At 50.6% G+C, this 22,209-nt stretch overlaps 1 protein-coding gene across 3 annotated transcripts in view; it reads right to left on the bottom strand.

The window, feature by feature from the left end:
- P4HA2 (prolyl 4-hydroxylase subunit alpha 2) overlaps positions 1–20,535 on the bottom strand; it is a 29,077-nt gene extending 8,542 nt beyond the window's left edge. For 2 of the 3 annotated variants that reach the window (XM_080924293.1, XM_080924291.1), the window contains exons 1-9: positions 20,451–20,535; positions 19,823–19,952; positions 11,801–11,900; positions 11,519–11,615; positions 11,008–11,159; positions 8,333–8,470; positions 4,977–5,216; positions 3,473–3,666; positions 2,594–2,770 (exon numbers count right to left, since the gene is read on the bottom strand). In XM_080924293.1, coding sequence (XP_080780419.1) covers positions 2,594–2,770; positions 3,473–3,666; positions 4,977–5,216; positions 8,333–8,470; positions 11,008–11,159; positions 11,519–11,615; positions 11,801–11,882 — 1,080 coding nt within the window. In that variant the 5' untranslated portion in view covers positions 11,883–11,900; positions 19,823–19,952; positions 20,451–20,535. The remainder of the gene's footprint in view (positions 1–2,593; positions 2,771–3,472; positions 3,667–4,976; positions 5,217–8,332; positions 8,471–11,007; positions 11,160–11,518; positions 11,616–11,800; positions 11,901–19,822; positions 19,953–20,450) is intronic. The other variant, XM_080924292.1, reaches the window with a different exon arrangement.
- Between the last annotated feature and the right edge of the window lie 1,674 nt (positions 20,536–22,209).

Genomic DNA, 22,209 nt, shown 5'->3' with positions numbered 1-22,209 from the left:
CTAAGGCCGGTAAGGAATCTCTGGAGATTTTGGCTTGACAGGGCCTCTCTCAGCTAGAAAGCAGGAAAATAGTTTTCTTCTCTAGAGGACTTTGGAACTGACACAGCAAGTGATGAGTCCTGGTTAGTCGTCCATACACACTGCCTAGATTGGCTCTTGGGAACATCCGTAATACCGACAGCCGACCCTGTCTCCAGATCTTCAAACCAAGGCTGTTCTAAGGCTCTGGGGCTACTACGAGGACTATCTTAGGTCTATGCATAAGCAGAAGCTCCTGGTCACCTCACCACCACACACAAAGACCAGAGAAGCCTAATTCCTCCCTCCCCTTCACCTGTGATGGGAGAACGTGGGGGAAATGGCGACCCACCGTTCTCTTCAGAAATGGGATCAAATCATCTATGGGCTGGGAATACAAGAATAATTGTATCAACCTGATATACATATAGAACTAACAGTCAGTGGCCTACATAGCAGAAATACCAGTTAAATTTCCATGACACTCAGAAACAAGACAAGTTTTTTGTCCACTGCAAAAATGTCATAGAAGCTTCAGGCAGCTCAATAAGACAGTCAAGGTGAAGGAGTTATAAGTATCAGGAAACATAAAACAGCATCTTCCTTGCTTGCAGATGACAACCCTACTGAGATAACCCAAGAAAGTCAGCCCTCAAAAGGACTAACTTCTACCACCTCTGATCCACGCAGGCCAGCTTACTCTATTTTCTCAAGGGTAAATAAAGACAAGTTGGAGTCTTTGCGACAGACAACAGTTCATAAACATAAAATGCTGGAGGCAGGTCCTGCCACACCAAGCTCAATAAATACTAGTTATCACTGTGAGATATATCTAAAAAAATCAGTAGTTGGGCATATCGGGATGGGAGCATGGACCAGCTAAAGGGCTGCTTGCTTAACACATATGAGACCCTGGGTTTGACTACCTGCACTGTAGAACCTGCTATATTATACTTCTGTAATTCTAGCCCTTGGGAGGTAGAGGCAGAAGGACCAGAAGTTCAAGATTATCCACATATCTATGTAGATAGATAGATAGATAGATAGATAGATAGATAGATAGATAGATAGACAGATATAGATAGATAGTTTGAAGCCAGCCTGAATTACATAAGACACTACATTAAAAAAGAAGAGAAAAGAAAAAAAAGAAATATGCAGGGGCTGGAGAGGTGGCTCAGCAGTTAAGAGCACTGACTGCTCTTCCAGAGGTCCTGAGTTCAAATCCCAGCAACCACATGGTGGCTCACAGCCATCTGTCATGGGATCTGATGCTCTCTTCTGGTGTGTCTGAAGATAGTTACAGTATACTCATGTACATTAAATAAATAAACGTAAATAATTTAGCATATAAAATTGAACCAGTTAAAGTACTCCCAAGAAGAAAATTTACAAAAATAAAATTAAAGACTACTAAACTTAGTTTAAAAAAATGTGTAAAGTGTTTGAACTGAAAATGTAAACATGAATAAGTAGAAAAGCTGAAGACATCCAGATTGTACAGATGTACATCCTCTTCCAAGTCAAACAGTTCCCTTCAGCCTCACCCCTCACTGCAGCCCTCCCCCTCACTACAGCCCTCCCCCTCACTGCAGCCCTCCCCCTCACTGCAGCCCTCCCCCTCACTGCAGCTCTCCCCCTCACTGCAGCCCTCCCCCTCACTGCAGCTCTCCCCATCACTGCAGCCCTCCCCATCACTGCAGCCCTCCCCCTCACTGCAGCCCTCCCCCTCACTGCAGCTCTCCCCATCACTGCAGCCCTCCGCCTCACTGCACACCCTCCTCACTGCAGCCCCCCTCACTGCAGCCCTTCCCCTCACTGCAGCCCTCCCCCTCACTGAAGCCCTCCCCCTCACTGCAGCTCTCCCCATCACTGCAGCACTCCGCCTCACTGCACACCCTCCTCACTGCAGCCCTCCCCCTCACTGCAGCCCTCCCTCTCACTGCAGCCCTTCCCCTCACTGCAGCTCTCCCCCACTGCAGCCCTTCCCCTCACTGCACACCCTCCTCACTGCAGCCCCCCTCACTGCAGTCCTCCCCCTTGCTGCAGCCCTCCTCCTCACTGCAGCCCTCCCCCTCACTGCAGCCCTCCCCCTCACTACAGCCCTTCCCCTCACTGCAGCCCTCCCCTTCACTGCAGCTCTCCCCTTCACTGCACACCCCCCTTCACTGCAGCTCTCCCCTTCACTGCACACCCCCCTCGCTGCAGCCCTCCCCCTCGCTGCAGCCCTCCCCCTCGCTGCAGCCCTGACCAGGAGCCCCAGAGATCTCACTTTTCTAGAACTATACCTATCCTTAAAAGCAACCCACACACTAGCCCTTCCATTAGGTGAACTGGCACTTGTTGCTGAGATGCCCTGCTCCCAACATGCCCTGCTCCCATAGCTTACGTCTGTCCAACCTGGGTCCCTACTTTTCCGTCTCTACTAGGCTATGAACCTTCAACGCCAAGTCTGCAGCATGTCAATGGACCCATGCTGGCTAATGGTGGGCAGACAAACGTCAACACAGAGGTAGCAGGAGGGACTGCACCCCGCCCCGTTCAGTGCCCCAGCAGGACCTTCAGAGACACCTACTTTGGGCTTAGCAATCTCCTTGATCCTCGCGATTTCTTCGTCGGACATGACATCATAGTACCTGACGATATGTGGGCTGTCCCACTCATCTTCCTCTTTGAAGGGGGCGATGAGGAGCTGCGGCACTCTGTTTCCATGATGGTACCTGCAGAAAAGCCTCTTCTGCCTCCGGGGTGTCTGGGGAGCACAGAGCACAGGGCCCAGGCACAGTGAGTCCTTACCCTCCGTCCCAGCCCGGCTGTCTGCATACACTGGTCTCACGCTCTGTGACCAAGACTGGCGTCAGCTTCACCAGAGAAGAAACCCAAAGGAGGAAGTGACTTCACCCAAATCATCAGCTCCCCTTAGCTCAGAAGACCTCCTCTTTTCCACAGTCCCTGAGGCAGAGGGCACTCCATGGCCCTGTTCATGGAGATTAGAATAGGTCTAAAGTACGATGGGTGGGGAGATGTCTTTCCATACTGAAACTACTGAGAGCCCCCCTCATGGGATCAGTGGGAACCGTGGCTTTCAAAATCCAGGGACACAGACACCAAACCCCAGCAAGCACTGCCTATGTTTGCCACTGAGTCTTTGTCATTCACACCATGACTACCTTGGGGATCTGACCTATAACCACACCCATCATTTTCTTCAGACCAGTGAGTCAAATGACAGGGAGGCACTCTGGGGGGGAGTGGGACGCACAACAATGCCCTGCAGAATGGTGATTCCCCCTGTGGCACCCAAGGAGACAGGCCCCTGCCCTGGGCATCAGAGAATGCCCACCCACTAGCTAGCCCCGGCAGATATTGAGAAAAATGCACATAGGCAGTGGAACTTGCCACACTGCCTGCCCAGAGTCAGCCCTCAGATCCCCGGCCCCTTCCCGGGTCTCACCAGTTTGATACCCTCCCCTCGACACAGGCTCTCATACACATCCCTCTCGGGCAGGTAGTCCATAGGCCTCTCGTACACGTTTTCCTGGGTTGCTAGTCCAGCGTCTGTCTGATTTGATGACGATTTTCCTCTCTCTTCCTCTAACAACCGCTCAAAGTAGCGCAAATTCCCTCCAGCTCGTTCATGGCTCGGGTCTGGAAAGAGGGAAAGGTAAGGAGGACAAGGAAACCACAGACACCCGTGAGGTCATCTTCAGAAACTGCTCTGCGAGCAACTTCCTTCCCAGCAGCCCACTAGTATGCTACGCTCTGCTGGCTGCAGCACCTAACGGCCTCTCCGGTTCTGAGTTCTGCCTCCTCCCTGTCACTAGCTGTAGCTATTTAAAGCCATTCCCCAGAGCATAGCCAGGTCTAGCAACCTTATCACACACTGTCCACAACCAGGACACAAGCTGAGATACTGGTGAAAGAGAAAGGGCTGCAAGGCAGGCTGGGTGGATCAGCAGGGAAAGGAGCTTACTGCCAAGCCCGACAACCTGACTTCGATTCCCAGGACCCACACACTGTGAAAAGAAAGAACCAAGTCCCTAGAGTTGTTCCCTGACTGTATGTACACTGCAGCACTTGCACACTGACACACACACACACACACACACACACACACACACACACAATTAAATAGTTAATTATCATAAGTCTTGATTTAAAAACAGAAGAGTCACAGCTCTGGTGGACAGCACAGTATCTGAAGTAACCACCACAGCAGGATTTCTATGTCACTCTCCAGACAACAAGACTGAGTGAGTCTCAGAGATGTTCAATGACTTAAGATGAGACAAGGCAGGAGAAGAACTGGGATGTCCTGACCCCCTGTCCAAGTCACTTGAACTCTTACTAACTCACTCGATAGGATCTATTAAAACCCTCTACTCTCGTTGGTCTTGCAGGATGCTCAAACGTGAGCTGACCTCACATCTGGGCCCCTGGAATGTAGTGGCAAAGCCAAGTCCAGACAACATTCCCAGGTATTAGTAAGAGCAACTGGCATGCTTCAAAGACTCGGTGCTTTGGGTCTTGTTCTGTCCACATCGCAAGACAGACAAAGTACCAATGGCATGGTAAGTCCTACTTTAGACCTCAGGTCACTGATAGCTGGGACTGCTGTCCCTTCAGCGATCCGGACATCGTCCTTCTCACGCTGTATGTAACCCGGTGAAGGGTGCACCCTGCACAGTGGCACAAGCACCACAACACTAGGTCCTTATTTTTAATAGTGCCATGGTGCACACACATGTGCACGTGCACTCGCACACACATGCCCGTGAACATGCCACACACATGAGCAACACACATGTATGCACAAGGATGTCAGAGGCATCCTAATATGAGGAGTGTGTATAAGAAGCTACGCATCACCGAGCAGGTAACAAACTCATCTACTTCCTAGAGACGATCAAGCAGGAAAGTCAAGTTCCCTTGCTACCCCCAGCCCCTAACCTCCTTACCAAGAGAGAGCAGGCGGCGGGTGAGTTCCACAGCACGGTGCAGGTCACCCAGTTGGAAGACAGCATAGCTCAGGTAGTCCAGCACCAGGGATTTGGTAACAGTGGCCTCCTCTCCAGCATCGAGCTGCTTCAACACCTGCTCCATCCACAGCACGGTATGGTAATAGTCTTCATCATTGTAAGCTGAGCGGCCCATGCCAAAGCAGTCATCCACACTCAGCACGGCCTGGTACTTTGTTCCTGAAGCAGGAAAAACAACAGTCAGATTCTGAAAGAATGCTGGCTTAAGAAGGGAGATGCTCACATTAGAAAAAGCCCGGGCCACTGAAAGTGAGAAGTGACCCGAGCAGAATACCACCTGGACTTCAAGCCGTGCGCCACGAAATGTCACCACTACATACATAAGCAGGTTGGCTTAGCTCAAGTTAGAATTCATAGTGTAAGGCTCAGACTCCTTCTCTCGAGTGGGAAGGGGCTTTGTGAGAGGGAGTCCAGAAATCCTACCCAGACACTGCCCTGAGGTCAGTGGTATACGCTGAGGTGATGCAACTCTGAAGGTAGAAAACATGGATGTGTTCAGGTGACATGCAGGAAGAGTCTGAAGAAGGGACGAACAGAGAAGGCCCGAGGCTGGGCCTCAGGGAACACAGGTGGAGTGACATGAGAAAGAAGATACAGGGAGTGGGAGCAGGTGACAGACACCGAACAAAGGCCGCAGTCCGGCAGGGATGTTGGAGCTGGGGAGAGTGATCACAGAGACAGTTCCAATCTGAGGTAAAGCAACAGCTCTGGGGAGACGTGGAGCTTAAGAAAGGCTTGGGATGGCAAAGACTATGTGCGCCTCAAAGAATAACCAGAGGGAAGATCCCACAGAACAAGGAGAGTTAGGACCTCCCTGCAGACCACAGAATCTCCCTATCAGGTGCTATCAGGCATGGCTGGCATGCTAAAACTGTTGGAACATCACTCTTTGCCTAACGTCCACAATGGGCGTCATCCCAGAAGGAAACCCTGCTATAGGGCAGCTGTGCAAAGACCAGACTCTGTTCATCCTGGTGACTCGGGATCTGGGGTAGGTTTCCCAGGGAACATGGGATAGAATGTCAAGAGAGGAAACACAAGATGGAGTCATAGGCAGGCCAAGGATTAGGGGCTGAGGGTTAGGGGATTAGGGGGCCCCTTTCCTCTCTCCACAAGTCTCCATGAATCTCCATGACGTTTTGGAAATGTAGTGCAGATAGACAAGCTGTAGTCTGGGCATGGATGAAGCCTGGATGTGCAGACCGTACTGAATACTGACCATTCGTGTGACTCCAGACAATTTACCCAGCCTCAGTTCCCTATCTAAACAGATACAATATTTATCTAAATAGAGACACCAGCATCGGTTTTAAAGGACTGGTGCCAAAAATTCAATGAGATGACATATGACAATGTTGCCTCAGGATGTTAAAGACCAGCAGTCATAAGCAGCATGTCTTGTGAATGCCAAGAATGTGAAGAATGACTTCCAGAACTCAGCATCCTCCCTAGAAGTAAACTCCCTGTGGAGTCCTCCAGAGCTACACTGAGTGCTGAAGAGCTGTCTGACAGGGAGGAACCCAGAACGGGTAAGGGGACTGGAGCAGAGAGATGAGGATGCTGAGAACAGCAGCCAAGGAAGGCAAGGAGGCCATGGGACCTCAAAGACCACCTATAGGGAGAAAGCTGAGCCTTGAACTCAAGTGGATAACACTGAAAATTATCCCGAGTAAGCTGGAGGTATGAAAAGGGTCAGAGGGCATTAAAGAGACAGAATCCACACTCTATCATATGGCTTAGGCTGCCAATGGGCAGAGGTGCTTTTGGCACCTAAGCTAACAGATAAAGACTGAGGGTAAACAGTTCAAAACCAGATGAGAATTTCAATCTGGAATGGATGAAGTTTGTGCAAACTATAGAATGTCCAAGTCAAGATGTCTACAGGCACTGGCCTAGCCTGACTGGAAGCCCAGGTGGCTTGCCTTGGCAAGGAACACAGATCTGTATAGCATCCATGGATAGCAACTCATCAGGAGATGAAAACCACGAGCCTTCGCTGGGGAAGGGCACAGAGTCAACAGTGGGTGAAGTTCTGGACAGTAACTCCCTTAACCCTCTGGCCCTGTTCAGGACAGCCAAGGGCCTGCTCATTGCAGAAAGACATTGTCAGGACACATCTCGCTTCTGCCACCAACCATGTCTCAGAATTACAAGTTGAAAGGCCTGCCAGAATTACCTCTTCATTCATTCTGGCCTCCTGGTTGGGCTTGGCCCAATAACACCTGAACTGAAGCAGGAATAAAGAGAACCGTCCTCCCTGTCAGCTCAAGAGAGTCCTCCACTCCAAGAACCCGGGCTTTGGCTAACCAGTAACAGGACATCCAAGAAGGCAGGCAGTTCCTACAACCTGTGGGTTTCTCTGCTGTATCTCCCCTAGGCTCCTAAGTGAATCGGCGTGTAAATGATAGTGTCCAGCTGTGAATCGGTGTGTAAATGATAGTGTCCAGCTGGATCCTTGAATGTACTGGTCTCAAACAACTGGCTAAGGCCATCAAATTTTATAACCACTAACAGTGGGGAGTAAGGAAAAAAAAGCCAATTTGAAGAACAAACAAACAAAACTGAGGAATGAATTAGCAGATGAGTCAAAAGAGGTGCGTCAGAAATCAGCACCCAGAATCTAGAACATCAGAGAGAGAGGAGCAATCATGCCAGATGCTACTGTGAAGTTAAAGTTGTGCCGTAATCTGCCAGCTGGCTTTACTGGCCCAGTGTTCCTGGTGAGTTTGAAGAACAGGATCACAGACAGAAGGAACGAAGGCACTGTGGGTACAGAAATATGGGGAAACCAGGGAAAATAAATCACTACCCAGCACCCTCAGCAGGAGAGGAGAATGGGCTCAAAGGAACGTTGATCTAGGGTAGAAATCCAAGAGATGGGCTAAAACAGAGACTTCATAAAACGTCGGATGACAGAGAACAGGGAAAGGGTGATAAACAAGAAACGAGAGGCCAGGGGTGATTGTATATGAACTCAAGGAGAGAACCCAGAGACGAAAGGATTGAGAAGGAGAACAGACCAAGATGTCAGCAGGACATAAACAGCAAGCGTACAGATCAGCCTTGGACAGGAAGCAATGAGAGGCTGAGGAGTGGAAGCAGGTGGATGGTCCTCTAGGAATGGGATGCTCAGGGAGTTCCCCCAGCTACAGCCTCAATCCCTACTACACTTGGGGGGGAGGGGTCTTGGCTAATATCTGAATCAAGACATTGTGAGGTGCACCTAAGCCAGTCTGACCGGCCCAGACACTGAGAAGCAAACGAAGCCCCGTTACCTGGAAGTTCTCCTCTGGAGATCGTGTCCGGATCCAGTTTGTACGTGTCCTGAAGTCTCATCAGGGCTCTGGCAGCTCCAGACTCATCCTCATCAGTGGGGAAGAACTGCCGCTGGACTGAGAGGTTAGCGACAAAACCTTCCAAACGACAGTGAGAATAGACGTCACTCTTGACCCACCGGACAGTCACTAGGTCTCTGCCTAATGGGATTTCTCTGTCCCTTCCCTCAAAGGCTGTCAGCAGACTGGAGGCTCAGTGGTGGAACACCGGCCTGGCACACATCCTGGGTGCAGTACCATAATGATCGTACAAACAATACTAAAGCATTTCCCTCCTTCAGGATGTCCTCCCCGGGGCTCCTCTACAGAACTTTCTTAGCCCCGCCCACAGCTTAGCACATAAGAGTTTAATAGTGGGGGTATGAGCTCCCCATTTTGTACCCAAGATCATAGCCCAGAGCCTAGACAGATTTGACCACTGAAGCAGGCCCCAGGTGGCTTTTCCAGGGCCTTAAGCCCTGGTCCTAAGCCAGAGACACAACCCCTGTTATTTCAGGGCTCCAAGTAGAAGCCAGGCCTTGCTACACTAATGGTTCAGGCCTTTGAATTTGCCTAATAACTGGGGACTGGGAGGGGAGCTCCAACACATTCTGTCCCTGGCCACTATCCAAGAGTAGCAGCGCCCACTGCTACCTCCTCTCATCACAGCAAGCCAGGGTGTCAAAAAGCTGCTACATCATCCTCACAGCTACATGGTCAGGAACTCGGGAGACTTTAGTATAAGAAAAAGAAAAACCCCTAGAAATAGCCACATAGCACTGTCAGGGTTTCCCTTATCTCAAAGGCAAGCATCCAACATCAGAGATGAAAATAAATTATTGCTCCCTGGCCTTCCAAGAAATCACAGCCTTTCCAGATGTTGATGGGGTGGGGGTGGGGGGGAACAAGATCAGACACTGGAGTGCGAAGATCTGTGCAGGCTTCCTTGCCCACCTCTCCAGAAAGCAGGCAGAACAGCCTGTTCTGAGCTGTTCTGAGCAGCAGGCCCAGCCCAGGAAGGGGGGAGGGGTGGGGTCTGGGAAAGGCAGTGGCTTCTGGAGGCAGTGAGCTCACAGGCACAGCTCCAGCTGCTCTGAGCTCACCAAACCCTCCCCAGAGACTACCAGCCTCCAGCCAAACCCAACCCAGGCGGTCACGTGGCTGTAACCAGTCTCAGCCAGAGAGACAGCTAGTCTGAAGCTAATCAGCACTCAGCAACGGGAAGAGGCCCAGCCCAGCCTGAGGCTGGGAATCCTGTGTCCCACCTCCAGCCTACCCTTCCATTACCAAGGTCCTCTCCTCTTGGTAACAGGGCCATGTTCACTCACAGAAGGTACCACACCAGAAAAACCTTTTGACAAATTTGTGCTCTGCCCTGTAAATACCATTCCTAGGTATTTAACTTAGAAAAATAAGCAGAGGCAGACCGAAAATGCATATAAAAGAGGGCTGAAAATTTGGAAACAACCCTAGGTGCAGTATCACTGTGAGTTGACTATCCAGACATTATGGTCACGGCACAGGCACACTTAGTGGCATCTATAGAAGCTGGGAAACCCACGACTGAATGTACGTTTATGTCCAATCCACACAGACATGCTTTGCAAAAGACACAGGTAGGACTCAGATGAAGCCTCTTTGTGCAGCCTGCCTCAGCCCACTTGACTTATTTTTAATTCATTCATCCCTTAAAGCAAATGAGTTTTTAATCCTTTAATCCATGCACAGCTCCATTTATTAATAACATGTTTGTACACACAAGCAGATTCTTTGGGTGTGTATGGACATATAGTGTTTGTAAATGTGCATGTGCGTGTTTTCATGTAGGTGGGTGCACATGGATGCGTGTCAGTGCTTACAGAGGCTCGAATCTGAAGTCACGGGTCTTCATCAATCACCCTCTATTTATTTACTGAGGCAAGAGCGTCTAAGTGATCCCAGAGCTCATGGTCAGCCAGTCTAGCTAGCCAGCTTGCCTGGGAGATTTCATCTCTGCCTCCCAAGTGCTGGGAGGATGACAGACATTGGCTTTCCCTGGCTTTCCCTGGCTTTCCCTGGCTGCTATAGGGAGCCAAACTTCAGTCCTCACACTAGATGGTAAGGGCTTCACCCACTGAGCCATCCATCCCACCAGCCCAAGGTTAGAGATTTTAAAAATGTTTTTAAAAGTTTATTTTATGTGTATGAATGAGAGTTCTACCTGCATGTGTGTGTGTCTGCACCATGCGTGCCTGTTGCCTGCAGGAATCAGAAGGGGGTCAGGTTACCTGGAACTGTAAATACAGATGCCACCATATAGGTCCTGGGAACCAAATTCGGATCCTCTGCAAGAGCAGCCAGTTCTCTTAACCACTGTGCAATCTCTCCATTTCCCCAAGATAATAATTTCAATGGTATTTATCATGGAGTTTACTGGATTGAGCATTGTGATTTTTATGTGATATATTTTATGTTCCTGAAGTTTGCTATAAAAAGACGTATTACTGAAGTATGATTAGAAAGTATCATTACCAGGAAGCGTTATAAAAGAACAGGAAGTGATCATTACTACACTTTTAAAACAATCCAACAAAGACAGCTCCAGGCAGAAGCAGACAGGCACCAGACACAGCTGATCTCTGCTCACTGTCCCTCACCTGCAGCGGCATCCTGAAGGACAAGTTCCCCCAGTGCAGGCCAGTCTGTGTTCAACCGCTTCACCAGCTTATAGGCATTCACAGGATGAGCCAGGTAGCCCTCGGGGTCGGCAGCTGACTTGCTGGTCAGGGCTTCCATCTTGCTGGCCCAGCTGCAGAACCAAAGGAAAGAGATTACCACACCCACCCTCACAGGGTGCTTATTTCCCTAGTGAGGTCCAGGGCTCTTTCATCAAGTGATGATAAAACATGAATATAGTAACTTTCTAGATACTTCTAGCCCTTAATCTAGATAAGAGCTGGGACCTCTGATGTAAATTAAAAAGTGTTAAGGAAAAGATGGCAGCTTCCCAACCCCTGCACTCAGCAGCTCCCGAGGACTAGCATAGGTTAGCTGTAGGTCAACTCCCTGGGTCACCTCTCAATGACTTCCTCTTATGGACACCTTGGATGGGCTCAGGAAGAGGAGCAGCAGGGATGACTTAGTGTGGGGTCTTAGGACATTGGACACCTCTTAATCTTGGAGAGTTTGGCTTCCTCCATCAGGATGTACTCCTTGAGAGACTGAACGAGGTCCTTCTCTGCATAAATCAGGTCAGTCATGTGCCCTACAAGAGAGAAGCATGGACCAGTGAGAAATGGATGAGGAATGGCTGGCCTAAATTACCAGTACAAAAGTACTGGTCAAAATCAATGACTGAACTATCCCACCCTGAATGAGCCTCAGGCAGTGACAGCCCCTTGCACTTAGTTGAGGGCTGGTTAGGTAGGCTAGAGTGTTGGTACCACATACCAATGGAGGTGAAGAATTCTGCCTGCACCCAGCTCAGGACACCAAACCAGGACATCAGCAACACCAACACCTGGAGCTTCATGACTGGGAAGGGCAGTATCTGCAAGGTGTCCAGGAACAGTTATCAGATTTTCACAGGGGAAAGACATGGGAGGTATAAGCCTGGAAACTCAGACTCAGACTGGGTTAGGAGGAACAAAGTTCATGGCCTCCGAGACTACACAGCAGGACCCTAATGAGAAGACACATCCATACATACTGCGCACACACATAAACACACACTCAAATATGTCACTAAATAAGGCATTTGAGATCACCCAGGAAACAGGCCAGAACATGGAACAGCATCATGTCCTCACTTCTGCCCCCTGCCTAAGTTTTATTTCATTTTCCCTTTTTGGAGACAAGGTCTCATTTTGGAGCCCAGGATGGACTGGAAGTCGCACTCTTCCTGCCTCAGTCTCCCAACTGCTAATAAACGATACACCTGACTTCCTGCCTGCCCGTGTTTCTTACTTTCTAATACACACACCAGGAGTCATGTGTGATGACTACAGGAGTCATGTCTAATACACACATGTCAAGAGCCACACGGAAGAGGAGCCAATCCAGAGAGTTGGTTCCCAAGATGTCAAGACCATTGGGACCTAAGGAGGGGGAGAAGCATCTCTGCGAGCTCCACTCTCCCCGAACCAGTGACAGAGGCCATGTCATCGCAATGTGAAAGTGGGTCTCCACTTTGTACATGAACTGAGGGTTGCCCACACACAGAAGGGTCCTGTTGCCACATACCAATAGAGGTGAAGGATTCAAGGACCTGGATCCCATCTGTAAGGAAGTGACAATACAGAAGAGACAATGACAAAGAAAAACTGAGATGATATGGCCAGAGGACAAAGCACGCCAAGGTACATAGCACACAGTCAGCGGAAGAGAAAAACTGACCTCTGCCGGTCTGCACTGCCTCAAAGTAGCAATTCTGAACAGACTATGGCTCTCCCTGTCATGAGACATCTTCTCTGGCCACTCCCTACTCACTCACGAGTATTTACTTCAACCCAGAGATTCCAGGCACCAAGCTAGGCACTCAGGATACAAAGGTGAATCAGTCACACACGGCCAAAACACTAGGGCTGGGCTGCTGACCTGGGGATGAAGCCAGCCACTGCCTTCTCGGCCGACTAGAAATAGACACAGTTCTGAGAGGCGCAGCAGCAACCTGAGACAAGCTCTACTGGCATCCGGCCTAAGTACACAGTAGAGGCTTCAGACATGTCTCCCCATCCAGCCATGCAGCCCAGAACATGCAGGAAGGCCAGCACCTAGCCGAACCTTGCCTGTTCCTCCTCTTCTTGCTCCAGCCAAGCCAAGTCTCTGGAATGGCTCAGATGGAAATTTACTATCAGATGGAAAGAAAAGAAAACAGAGAAGACAAAAATATGTAGGAAAATCTCAGAGTCGGGAGGCTCTCTGATGTGTGGGGCCAGCCAACTGCCCCTCAGAGTAGGGGTGAGTCTCTACCCAAGCAGGAGACCAGACCAGATGTGGGGTCTCCATCCATCTCCTGGCTGTGTGGCCAGTTACAGCTCATATCTAGTCAGAAGTCAGGCAGCATAGTCAGGGAGCCTCTTCATTCCTTTCAAATACCAGCCACAGTCCATACCTGAAACCAACCAGGTTTCTTTATTACATGAATACCAGCTGTTATTTCTCTGGAATGTGCTGGCTGGCTTAGATGAGTCCGTCCACAGACCTCAGCCTCAAAGAATCACACATGGGCTTTAGGAGGCCACTTAACAAGCCCCTTCAAAGTCCTATTCTGGCAGGGGAGACAGGTATGCAAACCCTGCTGGCCCAGAGAACAGGGCACCCCCAGGCAAGGCAGCTCAGGCTGCCGCACGGACGCCACCACTCCAAGCAGGGCATCTGCTCATTTCTTCTGACCCAAGGGGCCCGAGCTCCAAAGGCTTCATATAAAGAGTCACCTATCTTTGGTCAGGCGAGAGGAGGTGCTTCTCCAAGTGCAGCAGCTCTCTACAGAAAGCAGAGCGACACCCTGCATCAGAGCGACACCCAACACTCACCCAGGACAGAAAAAGTGGGAATTCATGTGTTTTCCCGGGGCAGTACTGCCAAAAAGCCTTCCCAGGAGCACGGAGAAACCCACGAAGAGCAATCCAGGAGGTGGTCATGGTCAAATCCCGTTTGATGAAACACAGCACCAAGAACACTTCTGGGTTTTATGAGCTGTGCCTTAGGGTTTAGAATAATGGCCACCATGTAGCAAGCACCTCAGGAAGTTCTTCAGCAGATGTGTCCAGACAAAATACAACTAAGGAGTTTACACTTTGCACCGTCGATCAATATAGGCTACATGACAATAAACAATGTACAGACGTCACCGCAGAAAGATAACAGAAGACCAGCACAGGCCAGCCCCCGATAATACATGCTGTATGCTCCATGTTTTAAAGGGGGAAAAAGTCACGTATGTATGCATGTAGGAAAGAATTATACTCTGACTGTATCATGGCGACATAATATTATTCTTCTTTCTAATCTTTGTTTTCTTGATCTTCCTACAAGACATTCTACTAGAATTCCTTCAAAAAATATATATATATTGTAATATGTTCAATATGTAAAGGAAACAAAGTAGGACATTCTCAACTGAACTCCAAAGGGGCCTTGGCAGCCCCAGAGTCTGGACCCCTGTGGGGAGGTCTTGCAAAGCCTGCCAATGTCCCTGTGACAGTAATTCACCCACCAGGCAACTGGCACCATTTTCTAGGAACGGCGATTCCAAGACACACAAGCAGAGGTCCTGCAGAGAGCCTGCTCTTTGGAAAAGTACACTTACAGCCTGGCCAAGTAGCCATGAAAAGATGTTTCCAGCTGCAAAGCAGCAGCGTCCTCAGCTTCTCCCCTTACCTCATTGGGGAAAGACCCTCTGCCAAGCTCCCGGCTGCAACCCAAATGCTACAGCCTGCGCTTTAACAAAGCATTTAACAGCCTAGAGCCGGAACATGGGTTTGCAAATAGGTCTGGCCTGGCACTGGGCAAAATACTGTCTTCCCAGGGAAGGGATAACTCTCCCCAACAGGACTCTTCAACCTCCCTTTCCACCGTGGCCCTGCCTGCTGCACCATGGCTAACTCTAGGCTGGCAGAGCTGATGAGACCCAGGTGCTCAACCTAAAAGAGTTGTGCACAGGTTCCAAGTGGCCCCGTCACTAAAGCACACCCTGTCCGTACACCCAAATCTCATTACCGGACATTGTGCCTCAGCTGTCACCCTGGTCTACCTGTAGCACACCCTTCAGCAGGCACCACCTGCTCTGACCTCTCCACCTCTGGACTGGCTTCCCTCCCACTCTATTCTACCGAGTAGCCAGCAAGGCTTGCCGAAGCCCTCCCTTTCGCTCCCCACGGCTAGCAAGATGTGGTCTAAGTACCTTAGCCCAAAGGGCCCTTGTAGCTCCGTGACCTGGCTCTGCTACCCTCTCCAGCCCCATTGCATCATCCCAGACCTCAAACCTTCAATGACTTCATGTGAGAAATATTTACCTTCACCAAGAGCCTTGTGAGAGCAAGATCTCTGCTCAGTGAAGCCAAATGTTCTCCTGAGCCCTCGGTTTCCATTTAAGAAGGTACATAAAACCACCAGTCAAGGGACTCTCTGGCCTTAGATCTGCAGCCCCTCGGCTGTCAGAAGAGAAGATGGGAGTTAAGTAGGCCCGACAAGAATGCACACATCCGATAAAGTGTATCTGCCCTTACATCATCTCTGTTCAGTACATGAATGCCGGGTGCTGGCAAAGCCACCGCCTCCTGCTACAATAACAGGGCAGCGTACTAGCAGAGACGCTGTCTCAGTCCGCATCCCAACACTGAGCTGAGTTCCCATGAGGGTCTCAACAGACAGTCAAGTTGAACTTAACTTATCAAAAACAAACTTCACCCAAAGAGAAAAGGTACCCATGCCACCTACAACCATGCCCTGGGCTCTTCCTTAGCCAGGGAGAAGACACTGTTGCCACAAGGTGATTCTCAGGTTCCTCCCACTCCCTCTAGACTAGCCTCTCCAGTGGCTACAGAGAGGCCAGACTGAGGAGTGAGGGAGCCCCAGCTGATGAAGGGTGAAATACCTTCTGTAAGAAACCATCTGCAGGCATGGAGCCCCCACAGAGCTCAAGCACAGAAGTAGACCCGAAATGGCTGAAGAGCCGGCAGATCTCCACCCAGAGGACCAGCTTGCTAAGGCACCCCCTTGTTGTTTCCCATTCTTCTCTCCTTTCCCCTCACCCCAGCTGCCCTGCAATACACTTTTCCAATAAGTATTAAGCACTTAAGCTCGGCCTCAGGCTCTGTTTTCTGGGAACCTAGTCTAAGATAACCATGGTTCATGTTTCCAAAGATCTTTCATTTCTACCATCTAATTCTCACAAAAACCTTGTAAGCCAGATAATCATCTCTGCTCCAGATACAATACCCCTGCCTTGTCCACAGAGACTAGATTCCAAGAAACCCAGTGTGAGCCTAAAACCACAGATAGTATCAAACTCTGCCTATGCTGTGTTGCTCAGTGAGTACATGCCTATGGTAAAGTTTAATTGAGGAATTAGACAAATGAGAGATTTTCGGCAGAACAAGGTAGGATAAGTCTAACAACAGACTGAAATGGATTGCCCGGTTCTGGGGCCACTATTGAATAGGTTACTTGAGCAAGATCGCTGGTAAGACTGTACAGTCCAACTGATAACCCGGCTATAAAGGACAGGCGGATTAACAACAGGCGGCGTATACTGCACGGGTACACTAAGGAGCGAATGATATGCCGGGAAGGCCAGCATAGACTGGCACTGAGTCAGCCCGTCACAGAACTTAGGAGATCTTACAGTCCACTCTTTTCCCAATGACTGTTTCATGGTGTGGTTGACTATGAATGAGGAAGGAAGCTGCACATAGAGGAATGAGAAAGGACATAATACCGTAAAGCACTTAAGAGATCACCGAGGCTGCAGAAGGCATCCTAGACCGGACATGTCGGCCAGCTGAGCTCCCCTGTCTGCAAGACACACTGATACCATTCAATCTTACTCAGGATCTTCTGTCACCTCATAGCCCGTGTGCCTTTCTGAAACTGTGAAGCCACACTGCACTCAGACTGAAAACTTGATCATGGGCGTCTCAAAGATTCCCAAATAAAAGCCCGTGCCATCCGTACTTGGAGCCCACCAGGAGAAGGAGATCTCTTGAACAAAAAGTAACAACACGGTTCCCTGAATTCAAGCAGGTAGTGGACACATCATACATTGCTAGCCAACCCAGCTCTGACACCCACAGAGCAGGAATACCTGCCATGGGTATGAGACCCAGAGTTAAATTCTAGCTCCACTGTCATTTCCTGGCTTTGTGACCTTGGACGAGTCCTAGACTTCCAGATCCTGTTCCTCATTTGTACAATGGAGATCAGCCTTAGGACCTATAACTGATAGCTCTGCATGCAAACTGAATTAGATGACACATGCCAGGGAGCTGCCAATCATCGAACTGATTTTCACCAATCATCAGAACCAACCAAGAGTATCACAGGAACTCAAGGGGACTTGAAGTGGGCAGTTGCTCAGCCCAAGTTACTGGCTCTTGGAGTGGGGAAGGTCCATACAAGGACGCAGTAAAAAAACAAGAAAATGTCAGGAGGTGAGTGAAGTCTGTGTCCCAGGAATGCCAGAAGAGATAACATAAATCAATTCAGGAAAGACTGGAATCAGGTGTCACCAAAGTATTCAACACCTGGAGGTGACCCAGGGATTGGCCAATCACAGGCTCCAAAGCTCACCAAAAAAATGATTCCCTGGCAGAAGACAGGGAACAGGACCAACAGTCCAGAATCTCTTATACTTCTGTGCTGTTGAGCTGCTCATTCCAGTCTCCCACAAGTACCAGGCCTTGTGATCTCCATCACTCTCTGGCTCCCAGGAGTACCTGGTACAGAGCAGGCAATCTCTAACAAGCATTTACCAAGAAGTCTGGAGCAGAGGCTGGCCTGCACCAGGCTCAAATAGATCCTATTAGGGACAGGGACAAATGACTATCCAAACACGAAACCCTCTGCCTGCAGCGGCACCATCTGAAAAGAAGCCCAGTCCAACCTTCTCATTCTGCTCTGCTCCTGCTGAGAAGAAAAACTGTCTGTCTATCCCTCACTCCACACCACAGGACTCAGCTGTGCCTGGGAGAGGCTGGTGCCCCACCCTCGGGCACTTCAAAGGTCTAAATGACTAGATTTGAAGGACTTTTTCAAAGTTGAACTCTCTTCCCTGGGCTCTGCTGGTCTTTCACGTGCCTGCATTACAACATTTGCTGCCAACCTCCATCTGCATAAAATTAAGCTCTTGACAGATCCCAGAAGCCAGGGACACACCCCCCAGCCCTCTCCACTCTATCAGCCAGCGTGGCCCTAAGTCAGCCAAGGCCTTCGGTCCAGCCTCAAACCCTCCCAAGGATGTGGGAGAGTGCAGTCAAAAATGGAAGCTTTCTCAGAAGATAAGGAAATCCTCACTTCCCTCACTCCATTCAATCCCCAGAGTTGCACCTCAGTCCCCCTCTGATAAGCACCCACATGAAGGGTTCCTCCCTGGGCCCAAGGCCAGCTACCAGGACAAAACAGCAATCTCAGAGAGATTATGAGCTGCCTGTGGGCAAAAAAAAAAAAAAAAAAAAAAAACTCCTCCCCCACCTCCCCTCTTCTCCTGCGTTCTAGCTCCAGGCCCAGTCTAGCCAGATACCAAGCAAGAGCTATTCAAAGAATGACCCACAGTCCATTGTAGGAAGTCCAATCTACAGATAAGTAAGCTACTCTCTGCACCACCTGTCTGCAGAGCCTGTGACAATGTAGAGGGACTCCCAAAGGACACACACAATGCTTCAGTTGAGTTGTCACCATATCTGCCTTCTGAGCTCTAACAGCACCAAGGAGGGGTCAGTATGACAGAATCTTCAGTATAAGGCCTCCAGCCAGCTCACTCCATCTGTGCGACGTGGCTTCACTGGCTGGACCACACAGTGGACAAGCTTGTGTGAGAACAAGAAGGCCCAAGAAGAAAAGAATCCAAAGTTCAAACATCCTGTGCGTGGAGAGGAGCCTAGAGGCTGGGCCTTGAAGCACAGAACTGTACTGAGAGACTACTGCCTGCATTCTTCAGAGGCAATGGAGGTATAAACCAGAGGAAACCCCGGTCAATTAGCAGGAGCTCATCCATGGGTTGACTTGGATGTGATGTAAATTCAGAACAAGAAGCAGCTTGCAAAATCACCCTATAAATTCTGATCTGGACAACAGATCTCTGCGACATCTAGGACGTTTGAGGGTGCCCTCAGCTACAGAGTGGTACACCCAGACTTTGCTCTTAGGACCAGAAAGCCCTTCCAACAGGAGGGATGAGGCGTCGGTAACCAGATGGCCTGCATCAAGAAGCAAAAGCCTAAAAGTACCATTCCACAGAGTGAGGGTACACTGTGTGGCCCAGCCGGTGAAGCCACATCGCAGGGATGGAGTGAGTTGGCCGGAGGTGTTTTTCCAATGATTCTCTCATATACTCCTTAGCCCTTTAAGGGCTCAGCAGAGTTGCTATAGGGAGCAACTCAATGCTCTCCGACATAGTAAATGACACATCAGAACACAGATGACAGGTACACCCACCAGCACTTCCCAGTAAAAACCTTCAACAGAAGTACCCTGACCATTGCTCATGATGCAATGGTTCAATGGACCCCTCCACAAGCCGATTTCTCACTCCTTGTGGGTGAGGCCCTTGATGTTTTACTCCCTAAGGCATCCCTTTCCCATTACCTTGATGCCACTAACATGCCACAAAGGTGATATGGCAAAAGCCCAAGCCTGTGGCCACTCAGGGTGTTTCCTCAGTCTAGGTTCCTAAGTGACTGCTCCAGTTTACAGGAGCATCCAGACATATACCAAGTCCACACAGCCCAAACCCCATCCCAACTCAGTACTTACCTTGCTGATGCTCTGGATCTGGACTTTCTGAATCTTCCCTCTGCCTGCCTCCGTCCCTGAAAGTCTCCAGACACAGAGACTGCTCTATTTGTTGAATCGGTCAGCCAATCGCCACCGGTCTCTGAAACTACTAAGGGAAAACATCAGAGGTTCGACAAGGATGTCTTCTGACAGATAGGAGGAGGCTTTCTGATTTAACAGCCCATAAAACTGGCAAGCACCAAGCTGGTCCCTACCAGGGTTGGGAGTCAGGGGTCTTTCTCATCTTTCTCATCCTAAGTAGCGCCGCCTCTGGGGCCAGGCGGGCGCCTCCGCCTTAGTTCGGGGGTGACTCTGGGGTCAGGCCGCCCCTTCCCGGGAGCCTGACCCGACAAGCGTCCCAAGTGTCCTGCCCAGTCCGGCCCAGCAGTACTGGCAGGAAGGGCACCGCTGACCTCACCGCCCTAACCCTGGGAAGAGACACGGGCGGGAACAGGAACCTAGGCGGGTGCAGATTCAGGGCGCCGAGCGCGGTGCGAGTGACCCCGGATCCAGCTCCCGGCTCCACGCACAGCAGAACGCACCGCCCTGCCACTGGGACCCGAGCCCGGCCCCGTCGACGACCCCGCAGACCCGCGCTCACCCTCACCTGGACACACGCAGCAGCCGGCGTTTCTAGAACCTCCCGCGGCGTCGCCCCTGCGCTCTCGGCTCCGCCCTCGTCCGAGGCTCCGCCCGCTTGAGCCTCCGCCACGTCTCCACCTCCCGCCCCCCGGGCCCGCCTGTGCCTGGCTCCGAGCCACTGGAGCCTTCGGGAAGGCCCGAGCCGCCCGCCACGCGCTGCACGTATGCGGTGCACGCCTCCCTGCGCCGCGTGGGACCGGCACGGGGAGCAACGCCCCCATCCCAGCCTGCCCCAGTCCTCTGTGGTCCCACCACCCCCACATCCATCACCACCAGCCAATTGCAGGAGACTGGCTGGCATCTCTAAGGACGGTAATTGAGTGTCCCGGGAGGGTATCAGCTGGAGGTAGAAGACAAGGGTCTGAGGTGTCCGTGCACCTCATATCCGGATGACCCATCTCCAAAGCCTAACTGCTTCTCTGAGGGGCTCAGGCTGGCCTGAGCTATGAGTATCCTGGCAATGTGAGGAAAAGCAGTTGCCATAGCCTGGAGCATCCCATCCCGGGGCCAATCTATGGTGAGATTGGACACCTCAGCCAGCCCGGTCTGAGAGACAGACAGCCAAGAAGACTGGGAAGCAGCCGACCTCGGTCTGAACTGAAGGATGCTCTGGCTGCGGAGCAGGTTCCCACGCCTGTCCTGTAAGCTTGTTTCTTCATGAATGAGGGGAAGCAGTCTGAGAATCTCATCAGGGAGCAGAGCCCAGAACGGAGATGCCCAGCCTGTGGGACTACGCCTGGAGTTTGGTGTGGATTCCCTGTAATGGCATGGGCCAGGCAGACGGCCCAGACTAGGAAAGACAGACACACTGAAACAACTCAGAAAATACTACCCAGCCGCTTGTCTTTTGTCAGCCAACAGCTCAGCTGAAAACAAACACAAACCTTCCTGCACCTGCTACACCACAGAAAGTAAAGTTTGCCCAGATCTCCCAATGGCCACCCACTTCTCTGTCCAGGGTGGTCACCCTCCTCCTTCCCCTCCTCCTTCTCCTCTCCACAGGATCTTTCCCATTGGCCTATAAATACCTTCAAGTCATGGCTATGGAAACATAACCCTCACCCTACTCTACCACCTACTGTGCACCGCTCCCCAGCCATCCGAGCAAGCAAAATCTATTTTCTTGACCTATCTCTCAGGGCTTCTAGTTCTACGACAGCTCCAACAAATGCTTTACATTTGTTAACCAACCCTTACATGGTGTATGCTCTTTTTAAAAAATGTTATCTTTAATCTTTTTTTTACAGTCCGTTTGTTTTCCTCCTCCCATTCTACCCTCTGACAGTTCCTCATACCATTCCTCCTCCCTGTCTCCAAGAGGATGTCTGCACACATCCAGCACCCCCACAAAACTCACCAGGCCTCACCATTGACTGGGGCCTCAAGCCTCTCAAGGGTTAGGCTTGTCTTCTCCCACGGAGGCCAGACCAGGCAGTCCTCTTCTGAATATGTGTCAGGGGCCTCGGACCAGCTGGTGTATGCTGCCTGGTTGGTGCTCAGTGTGTGAGATCCCAGGGGTCCAGGTCAGTTGAAACTGCTCATCTTCCTATGGGGTTTCCCTCCTCAGTTTCTTCAAGCCGTTCCCTAGTTCAACCACAGGGGTCCCTGACTTCAGACCACTGGTTGGGTGTAAGTATCTGCTTCTGTCTCAGTCAGATGCTTCTTGGGCCTCTTGAAGGGCAACCATGTTAGGCTCCTGTCTGTAAGCACACCATAGCATCAGG

The sequence above is a fragment of the Micromys minutus genome (genome assembly GCF_963924665.1).
Source record: "Micromys minutus genome assembly, chromosome: 10".
Taxonomy (NCBI): domain Eukaryota; kingdom Metazoa; phylum Chordata; class Mammalia; order Rodentia; family Muridae; genus Micromys; species Micromys minutus.
The sequence above is the reverse complement of the archived record's forward strand: the minus strand, read 5'-3'. Positions and strand labels throughout refer to the sequence as shown.